The following is a 10,506-nucleotide window of genomic DNA, read 5'->3' as shown; positions in this document are numbered from 1 at the left end:
CCTGAATACAATACGTCCCGATCGCTACAAGAATACACAATTCATTGCGCACGCGAAGATGAGTGGTTGAACCAGTTAATTCAAGGCGTTGTACACCGCTGCCGTGAGGGGCCACGGGTCGCGGGACGCAGCAGAGCAGCGGCCTTCGAAGTCGTCGAACTCCATGTCCCAGAGCACGACGCACGGCTTCGACAGCGCGGTCAGTTTTTGCCGGATGGACAGAGGAGTTTCCAGGGCGAGCTTCACGTTCCTGGACGCCGACGCGAGTGTGCAGTACTTGACGGGGTCCATGCTGACGTCGGAAGCCTTGCACACTTCCGAAAAGGCGCGCAGTCCTGAGGTACCCGTGTACCTGGTTGGGTCGGCCGGTTCCATCCGCGTGTCGGTTTCGGAGCGGTTGGCGACAAGCTTGAAGGCGCGCACCTGTTTGCACGAAACGGGATAGACAGAGTGAGCCATCGCGGGCAAACTGCCCCTCAAATTAGCAGTGTCCTCTGGAGTGAAATAATACGGGATAAAAAAGCTGAATCAATAAGCAATGTTGAATTATGGCGCTGGACACACCTCACTGTTCCTTGCATGCCTATTGGAATGGTGAGCGTTGCGGAGAAAATCACCCATTCTAGTGTCCTCGCATTCATCCCAAGTATAAGGCTTAAAGGGCCCCTAAACCACACCGAGTTCAAAGGCGAGAGTGTTTCCTTTCTCGCCTTCGCTACCCTTTTCCTACCTACGTGGACAATGTCAGCGCTAAGCGTAGAGCCTATCAGGATTTCGCGCTCTTCGGCTACCCATTATCTCCGCTTGCGCAGTCCATAATGCACTATAGTCATAATGCACTATAGTCATAACGCACGGTAGTCATGAAAGACGAGGCAGAACGGGCGTGCGATTGTATGGCAAAGCAGTGTAGGAGACGATTCACAACTGATACTCTTCGCATATGGACCAATGCAGAGCTTACTTTCTCATGATGTCACGTGAACAAGCTGCTGGCGTCTCTAATTGTGCCGAAAATATGGGAAACGGCAGGACAGAATAGCGCGCTCGTTCTTTTTCATTTTCAGGGGTTGTTTAGGGGCCTTTAAGGAATCTGTTATTAACTAGTCTGCACGTTTCAAAACTTCCTATTAAACTCAGCATATCTCATCAAAAGTGGTTTTGCTGTTACCTAACAAATCAAACGATCTTCCGTTTTGTTGATAAGGACCTCTTGAAGGAAACGCGAGTATAACTCTGTGTTTGCCAACCTCGAAGGAAATTGAGATGCATATCTTGGCGTTTGGAGCGAGAGCCTTCAGAGCGAAAAACACGGGAGCGACTGCGTGGCCGGGACAGTCGTACTGGAAAAGGTCAAGGTTTCTGCGCCTGTGGGACCTCAGGAGCAGAAAGTCGGCAACCTCGCTGGCGGCGAGCAGGTCCAGGCCCTTGCTCACATCCTCGAGCTCTCCGGGCAACGTGACCGTTAGCATAAAGCGCGACTGGAAGCGTGTCTTCAGGGACCTCAGGAGCGCCGCGTAGCGGCTCAGGTCGGACGAGGACCCGCAAGGACCTCCGGCGTACGGCCAGTCCAAGTTGAGGCCATCGAATTTGTGGCTCGTGAGCCACCTGTACGCGGCCTCCCCGAAGAAGATCGCATCACGGCCGCTCTGAATGCTCTCCGAGAACTCGGCCGTTTCGGGCTCACTCACGAACAGCGTCAACAGCACCCGCAGGTGCCTCCATATTCGCCGCATGTTGGCGGCAATCGTGAAACCCTGGTACACCTCGTCGAACAGATTGTCTCTGCTCACGATCGCGCCGGACGAATATTTGGCCGAATGGTACAGCAGATGCGTGCAGAGCGAGTGAGGGACAGTGCCGAGCCTGTAACGGACCTTCTTGAACTTCCGATACGCGGTGTTGCGGAAGACGCAGAAGATGGGCACCTTGCTCGGGTCCACGTCCCTGCTTTTGTTGGAATGGAGGAGGTGGTCCGGAACGTACCTGCACAGTCAGATCAGTAATTTTCAGCTACAAACCCAACGCCTAGGGACACCTAGCAGTTGGATTCGCACGTTCTTGCGTCCTGTTGTACTTCTCCCCGTTTTCTTTTGTTCGACAGCCACACCCAAAAAGAGCCAGAAGGAATGCAAGGGCTTGTGTACGCAAGCCTCTTGGGGACCCCGACACTAACACTCTTTACTGACGGAAACCTCAATCAACGCAACCTGCGCCAGAGTCTTGAATTTCCAGCTTTGAAACTTATTTTCCAATGAACATAAATGTTACCTTGCGTGTACCTCGCTCGCATAGATAACTTCCTTACGCTGTTTTGTGAGCCAGTAATCCACAATTTTTGCTTGCCACGCCGCGCTTTACCGCCTCCACGTTGCAGTTAAGTTAGGAATGAGTAGGTCAACGGTGGTAAAAGCTTGCAGCGTGGTTCAGCAGCACAGCCAGGGTGAAAGCTCCGAAGCCTTTTTTCGTTCGGCTATATCTGAGCAAGTGATTACTATCTTCTGGCCTTACAAAACTCGGGAGCCGGCCTGGAATCGAGGCTGGCCTACAGATTCAAATAAATAAGGTTTGTATACTCGCGTACAAACGTCTAAAGACCACAGATTGCCTCGAAAAGAAATTGCGGCTTAGGCATGCAGAGCTCAGAAAATGCAATATGGACTGCTCTAGGGACTATATATCTCCCAGAGAAGCGCATTCATTTGGGTGGTTTTGTATCATCAAGCAGCAGCGGGAACACAGGATGAAGCACGCCTACGCCACCTCAGAGCAACCGGTCACCATCCCGGTCGCCTTCCGGGCTAACACGGGTGGACACAAAGAACATTACACCGATCCTTACTATATTTCATGCACGAATTCAACTTATTTGTTCATGTGTGACGCGCCTCGCGTGGTTCATGTACACATGTTATGCCAAAGGGAAGTATTTCGAATTAAAAAAAAAAACGCACGCGTCCACGTGCTAAGCGACGCAACGCCATAGCCATTAGGCCTCCATGGCGGGTAACTTTTCAGACAGTTCAATTCTAGAACATCGCACTCCGACTGCGTTTACGCAAGTATTTTTTTTTTTTTTTGGAACTAGCAACGAGTGACACTCCTGTTTCTTTCCAAGCACTTACTGCCGGTTTGCCGAATATTGCGAAAATGTGATTAAAAATAAAATTGGTACAAAATCGCTGGTTCCGACTCAGGTTAAGAGTAGCATTGGATACATATAATAACAGAGCATAAGTTCATTTAACGTAATAGTCAACGAACTGTCAGACTAACTAATGAAAAGTAATTGAACGAGTTAATTGAAAGAGCAGGCGTTTTTCTTGAGAGCAGCTTCGATCGTTGCGGCACCTGGCGGAGCAGATCTGAACCACGAGCTTCTTTCTACGTGGCCTCTGAGATCCGCTTCGACAACGCGACGAAACACGAACTTGACCCGAGGAATATACCAAGGCACGCGGATGCCGACGTGCGGCTGCTACTACCAGACACCTACGATGCCGTGGTCCCTGGACTTTTGCTTCTCGACTGAGCGTACACCTTGTACTTCGCTCAATAATACTTCGTTAATTCGTGAAGCTAAACGTATACCTGAGCCGGTTCTTCTCCTCCGGTTGATGGCAGCTGTGGAACCGGTGAGTCCGCTCGTCGGTCGACGGCGGCGGCGTTAGGGGTTTGACCCTAGGCAGGAGAAAGAAGGCGACGAGCAGAGCGAACTGCACGGCCAGCATGCAAGTCGATGCGACGGCAATGCACCGTGGCCATCGGACTGCACCGAGCACTCGCCTTGATGCAGCTGGAAGCTGAGTGCGAGACGGGCATTGAAACGAACAGTCGGCTGAGCATGGGCATTCGCCGTCTCCGAGGTTTGCAGTAGAAGGAAGCAGCGAAAGCGGCGAGACAGACATGCTTCTTCTTGTTCTTGTTCTTCTTGTTCACCTTCAACTTTGGCTCACACCCACTGTGGGGAATTGGCCAAGAATTGAGTGGTTTTATAACATGCTATAATATTTTAGAAGGGAGGTTACAGAATAGAAACATTATAAATTTGATAGAAAATTTTGACGCTTGATCAAATATGAAAAAATAACAATAATAAAATAAAATAAATCAATGCCCGAATTTCTTCTGGTGCTTCTTCACTCCACATTTCCGTGACAGGGATGTCGATGATGATGATGATGACCTACATCACTGGCACCCCTGCCGGTTGGCCATAAACTTTTATAATGGACACACACAAATTTTATAGTTATAGAGAAATTTTGAAATAATGAATATAAATTAACAATGGTAATTTACAAATTTGGAGTCGAAACCATCTTGATTCAATTAAATTTTCTCTAACAGCGGAGCAGACATCCCTGTGACTACGGCATAATGGGAAGACTCCCAAGGAAAGAATATTTTAAGTAGTGAAATGCAATCCAATTCGAATAAATGCTTCTTTTAGAGTGTTTTTCCAGAGTAAACATGGCAATATCCTGGTGGCTGGCAGCGAAAGCGACAAAGTTAATGAGGAGGAGGAAGAGAAAAACGGAAGGACAGGGAGCCAGTTCTCAGACCCGCTGGCAACCCTGTAGCTGGGGAAAGGGGTAAGGGCAATAAAAGAAGATGGAAAAGAGATGTTACAAAAAAAGAAGACAAAAGAAAAATTATGGCTGATCCCTCCGTCATAGGAATCGGTATAACACGAAAGTGAAACGTGTCGTCACAGAAGTGGTTGATTGTTTATAGTGCATTGGTATATGAGAGCTTGTACAATGTCCATTGTTGTTTGGCAGATGTAGCACCGCTGGAATGGACGCACCCACGTTGACGCCTAGTGGCCCATCTCTGTACGGACGACTAACGCCCGTGATCATGATCTAACCTTTGCGGTAGCTGAAGTTGTCAAGATACACCTGGACACCGCATATGGTGAATCACGCACAAATATGGCATCAACAAGCACATAGTAAACACTGATACTTGATATGCACTCCTTCAAAACGTCGTGAAACGCGACGAGCGTCGTGTCTTCCCTCCGCGAGCGGGGAACGCGGTGCGACAGCCAGGCGAGTGTCGGAGAGCAGGGGCGTAGCCAGAAATTTTTTTCCGGGGGGGGTGGGGGTGGGGGAGGAGGGTTCAACCATACTTTATATATGTTCGTGCGTGCGTTTGTATGTGTGCGTGTATATATACGCAAGCAAAAGTGAAAAATTTCGGGGAGGGGGGTTGAACCCCCCAACCCCCCCCCCCCCCCCTGGCTACGCCCCTGTCGGAGAGCTATTTTTCAATATGGATGTATGCTAAGCGCGAGGCTTGGGCTACAGCCGCCACCTCCCGGTGTGTTAAAAGCGTTGACTAAATTACACTTCTCCTATTGCAAATCAGTTCTGCGGTATCCTTTACACTTCTCCACTTGGAAACGCGCCGAATGGGATGGTCATAGCAGCGCCCTTCGTAGCAAGGGCGCGTTGCCGGTGGTAATTGCAGAGGCAACGAAGTTTGTTTGTTTGTTTCGAGCCTTGTGGCACACATGTTATAATCCCGTTATAAAGGAGACGCTCATAGCACCCATCTATCCATCCAAGAGCACTGTGAGAGGGAAGTGCGAAAGATAAAAGGCGCGTTCATGTAGCTTCCATAATGTGTTTGGCGATATAGCTCAATGGGCTAAACGCCCGCCAGCCATCGTCGCGGACCGAGAGGTCGTCGGTTCGACGCAAATACTTCATGAAAGTCTTGGTGGACCCCGGCATAAAACACTTTCGTGTTAAAAAAGAAGAGAACAATAATACGGTAAACGACACTGCTTGAAATCTGTCTTAAGACCAGTTTCCCGCAAGTAACAAAGTTAAGCTGTTTTAGGTCGAGCAGGAGGAGAAACAGAAGCTGAAAACACCGGGAGGTTGGCCAGTGCTTAAACCGGCTGCTATCCTGCTGTGCTGGAAAAAAAGGGGTAAAGGAGAATGATAGGAGACACCGTACAAAAAGGGAGGAGGAGAGAGCAAAAAAAATAAAGAAACAAAAGAAGTTAGCACAGCTTGCTCCAAGTCGCGCAAGGCTGCGTCACAGCAGAACTCCTGGGCACGTTTCAGCTTCTCTTGTTAATATTGCAACTGTACAGAATGCTTGGGCGATGATTGAGCGCGTGATTGAGCGCGTGCTGGTTAATGGTGATGATAATATGTGTTCCCTTCTTCATCTTTAGTGGAACTGTGGTGAATAGTTAGATTTTCCCCATTTCTGCGGCACATTTATAGTGAACCAGCGTTGATTAGTGGGGCTTGCCCCCACTACTCATCACGTCTACAAAAAAAAAATGCCCCCACCTCCCCGAAGGGAATCGTGAGGAAATGCGACTGCATTTCTTGCGCCGAGAGAGGGTACCGTTGCCGTCAGACATTCGCCTTCACCGACTTCTGCCATCGCCTTGAGAGGCGCCCAGCCAGCGAACGGTCGAGAGTGAGGCGCGAGCGGACGGGAGAGTGGGGCGCCAGCGTTCTCGGCTCGGCGTTGGCGTTTCACAGCGGCGTCTCGAGCACACATTTCCGGATGTTCTTGAGAGGCGCCCAGCCAGCGAACGGTCGAGAGTGAGACGGGAGAGTGGGGCGCAGGGAGGAGAGAGAGCGAACGGCGAGAGAAGGAGCGGCGAAGCACTGCACCTACCCTCTCCTACACTCTCTCGCACCACATGATCCGGTTGCTAGGGGCGAGGATAAGCGCGCGCGCCCGCAGCTGTTGCTATGGGAGAGGGCGCCGCGGACAACGCCGGATGCCTTACATAGCCCGACTAAGAAATGCATTCGCATTTAAAACCTATTTCTGTGGCACATACGCGCTGGGAGTCATTGCGTACATCGGACTAATACACAACGTGGTATTAAGGCCATTTCTCCAAGAATGTCTAAAGGTACGAACACACTTTCGGCGCAGCCCTTCCTGCGCACCGCCCACCGCTCACGAGACGCCGATTTTCTTTCTTTCTCCCGTGGAGCGTCAACATTTCTCTCCCGCCGATCGAATCGCTCCCTGGCCTATTTTCGCCGCTGCCGCCGGCTGCCGCGCAAGCAAATCACCAAAGAGCGCCTGCTGCTCATTTTCCTCCTCACAGGGGCGTCGTCATAGCAACCGCACATTGTTCTCATCATTCGCGCCACCTCTCTCCAGCCGCGAGCCGGCGGGCGCGCGCACCTCGACATGTACACTCTTGTTTCGTGACCCTCACGACGGCAATATGTGAACAGCGTGCCACTGTTTGCGGAGCGGCAGCGCCGACGGGCGGGACGCCGCCGCGGCATGCTTTCCGCCAGTGCGCACGTACAAAAAAAAAACAAAAAAACGCGCAGCAACGAGTTAAACGTCTTCTTTGCTAAGGATGGTCTGGATCCTTGATCCAGGAATCTTTCCTCCGACATTGGGCGTTCGCGGGGATTTGAAGCCCATCTGTAGCAACGCATTGCCATCCAGAAAAAAGAAAAGCTACGCCACAGATTACATTTAATCTTATAGGGTAGGCTGGAGATCAGTTTTAATTAAAGTGAATCGGATGAGACATCTTTTTCTTTTTTCTTCAAGTGCACCTGCGCGCTAGTGAATTCAATGGTTTATTGTTTACAGACGAGAAGCTTGCCTGCACGCAAGGATGGCGCTTCAAGATGCAAGTCTGACGATATAACGAGCAGAAGCGAAGCCTCACGAGCGCCGCGTCTGTTTATCAAGAATGAAGCTCTAGCGAATTCCACGAACGGACAGCGCCAACTGCGCCTGCGCGTGATGGCTAGCTTGGTCTTTATAAACGCAAAACGCAGCAGCCCGGGGAAATCACTCGTCGTTGCCGCTACTCTTTGCTGGAGGCGCGAGACACCCGTGCTGGATATGGACCGGTACTTCACGCCCGAACTCCACGCTTGCCATGTGCGCATACTGGCCCTCTGGCCGTTCATCGGGGGCACCCTGGAAACCACCACCACCACCACGTCACCGAGGGCCTGGCTAGGAACAACGGGCTGCGTCAACGAAAGGTGAATTTTTACTAGCGAGGGCGATTGTTGTTCAGGAAACCAGGCACCTAGTTGGGCGTTCTGCAGTTAACGAAAGTGTGTGCATTGTTGCAACGCGTAGTTGAGTTAGCGGTTTCTTGGACCGTCGCCATATCGGGCCCTGTCAGTGACGGAAGCGTGAAGGGTGCCTACGCACATCAGCTGCAGGTTTTAGCTCACATTAGGCAGGAGTAGTTTGTATTAGGGTTGCCCCTTCTGCGTTTGCGTCACTAACAGTGCCCGTTCCGAATGCCGCTGCAAACGGTGCACGTTATCGTGTCAAGGTATGCCCACGTAGTACATCACGTGCTCTTGAACGATAAGTGCTTGCCCGGCGCAATTCGGCATTCGGAATTAGGGGGTGTTCTGGTGACCTCGCCAAACACGCTAACTTTTTCTCTCCCTGCAGCCTCGGTTCTTTTCCGCATTTCTACGACGCTTTTTCGCGTGTTGTCAACGAGCGCGCCGCGCAACCAACGTTCCGCTAAACCGCTGCTTTTCCAGGTAAGCATATAGCGCCCTCGTTGCTATGCTTCTGCTTAATTTGCCTTTGCACTCGTTTCAGACTTGACGCCCATGGGTTCTAATACAAGCTTGTGCGCCTCGCTGCATCGATCTTGACACTGCACACAGACGTACCGTACCACTTACCTGACTCAATGATCGACAGCCTTCTGGAAAATGCCAAGCTAGCATCGCGGCCGTGACTGCGACACAATTTTTATGTGCGCTCTTTCGCTGCGATTCTCGGCAGACCGCGTAGGTTCACGCGTTCTCTGGTGAGTACATCGTATTTTCTCTTGCGCATTTTTAATGTTCTATATGTTGTCATGACAGATGCGCGAACCTTTCGGCTCCTGCACGGGCGGTCGCTTGGTCCAGTGTGCTCGTGGATTTCGCTCGGCGAAAAACCTTGCCGAGGTGCTTCGCTACGACTTCGTGGTCTTCTGAGTGCTCCATGCTGTCGCGACCTCGCCGTCCGGCCTACCCGTTCCGGACATGGCCTCGCAGTCCTTCTTGGTCATGGGCTTCCTCCCGCATGCAACCTAATCGCCGCTAGCCTTCCGGATCGGCAGTCAAATTTCCGCGTAAGTATATCTTCCGCAAAACCGACATAGTGCGAAAGTGCTTGCCACATTAACGTGTTGAATTTGCGTGTACTTGTGCATAACTGATGTTGCGGCTAAATTCTGTTGTCGCTCCTGTTCATAATCTATCTCACGTTTAGGTTAAATTCGTCCTGTGACCGCAGAGCTACAAGTTCATCTACGGGTGCCGCCTGCGGTGTCGTTCGTGGCTGTACCATCTCGTGCTGTGCTGGTTTCGGGCTGCCTTCGTGCCATCAGTGCTTCTCTCGCTGACGACCGCGGACCTCTGCTGCCGCCATCTGCTCTTCCGACGGATTCACACTCCCGTTTCGCTGCGGAATCCTAGAACAGCCGAAAGACGCTATGGACCACGCCTGTATTAAATAAACCCTCTGTAATGATGAGCCAATGTCTCGTTCCTGTCGCTGTTCTAGTGCTCGCTGGCTGCGGCTAGCTTGAGCGCATTGACGTTTAGCTAATGAAATAGTAACCAGATTCTTCTGATACCTGCTGCCATCTAATTAGTCACGAATCAATTAATCCCTTATATGCCGTGCTCTTATTACTGTTACTGCCCCGCCACGGTGGTCTAGTGGTTATGGCGCTCGACTGCTGACCCGAAGGTCGCGGGATCGAATCCCGGCCGCGGCGGCTGCATTTTCGATGGAGGCGAAAATGTTTGAGGCCCGTGTACTTAGATTTAGGTGCACGTTAAAGAACCCCAGGAGGTCGAAATTTCCGGAGCCCTCCACTACGGCGTCTCTCATAATCATAGCGTGGTTTTGGGACGTTAAACCCCAGATATTATTATTACTGTTACTAATCGAGTACTGCCTATGACAATGTAGAATGAGTGTATATGTATAAGCACTTCACCGCGGCGAGGGTGCTGCACCATTACGCATTCGCGTTCCACCACCAGGCGAACGGCCTTACTGAGCGAGCGACCAGAGTATTTAGCCTGTACTCGCTTCATATATACAAGCAGAACAGAACGGAGAGGCCAGAGAACATCTATAACCACAAAAGACCGACTCGAACGTCGACCTCCCGGCAGCTGGCTATGCTGTAGATGTGGGAAAACCGCGCTTCGGCGTCTAAAGGCGCCAGAGAAAGACTCAAAACCCAGCATCCACGTTACTGAAAGTCATTCGATGCGCGTGACATTCCCGAGGGAGGTTCAAACAATTTATAACGCGGTCCTCAGGTTAGATGCGCCCGTTAGCGTCACAAGCTACATGACAGTCGCACAGCCGCCTGCCAGAAGATCAGAGTTGCGAGGAAGGAAACAGAAGCGCAAGGAAAATAGCGCTATTATGAACACCGGCGCCGGGCTGCCCCGGCGTACAATGTCGTAGACGAGGCTGTGGGTGCAACGGGGCGGCAGCTGT

The 10,506-nt window shown here is 51.2% G+C and overlaps 1 protein-coding gene across 1 annotated transcript; it reads right to left on the bottom strand.

The window, feature by feature from the left end:
- Nucleotides 1-3,731, bottom strand: LOC119397632 (chitotriosidase-1). The gene is made up of 3 exons (XM_037665058.2): nt 3,592-3,731; nt 1,251-1,986; nt 1-423 (listed from the first exon to the last, which is right to left on the bottom strand). Exons 1-3 carry the CDS (start codon nt 3,729-3,731, stop codon nt 76-78), a joined length of 1,224 nt encoding a protein of 407 aa, XP_037520986.1. The 3' UTR covers nt 1-75.
- Nucleotides 3,732-10,506: the final 6,775 nt, after the last annotated feature.

The sequence above is a fragment of the Rhipicephalus sanguineus genome, chromosome 6, assembly GCF_013339695.2.
Source record: "Rhipicephalus sanguineus isolate Rsan-2018 chromosome 6, BIME_Rsan_1.4, whole genome shotgun sequence".
Taxonomy (NCBI): Eukaryota; Metazoa; Arthropoda; class Arachnida; order Ixodida; family Ixodidae; genus Rhipicephalus; species Rhipicephalus sanguineus.
This window is presented reverse-complemented; position numbering and strand designations above follow the sequence as displayed.

Coding starts and splice junctions, on each gene's coding strand:
- LOC119397632 (XM_037665058.2), bottom strand. CDS start 3,731: ATGCTGGCCGTGCAGTTCGCTCTGCTCGTCGCCTTCTTTCTCCTGCCT. Junction 1,987..3,591: donor GAGGAGAAGAACCGGCTCAG/GTATACGTTTAG, acceptor CTGACTGTGCAG/GTACGTTCCGGACCACCTCC. Junction 424..1,250: donor GCATCTCAATTTCCTTCGAG/GTTGGCAAACAC, acceptor TCGTGCAAACAG/GTGCGCGCCTTCAAGCTTGT.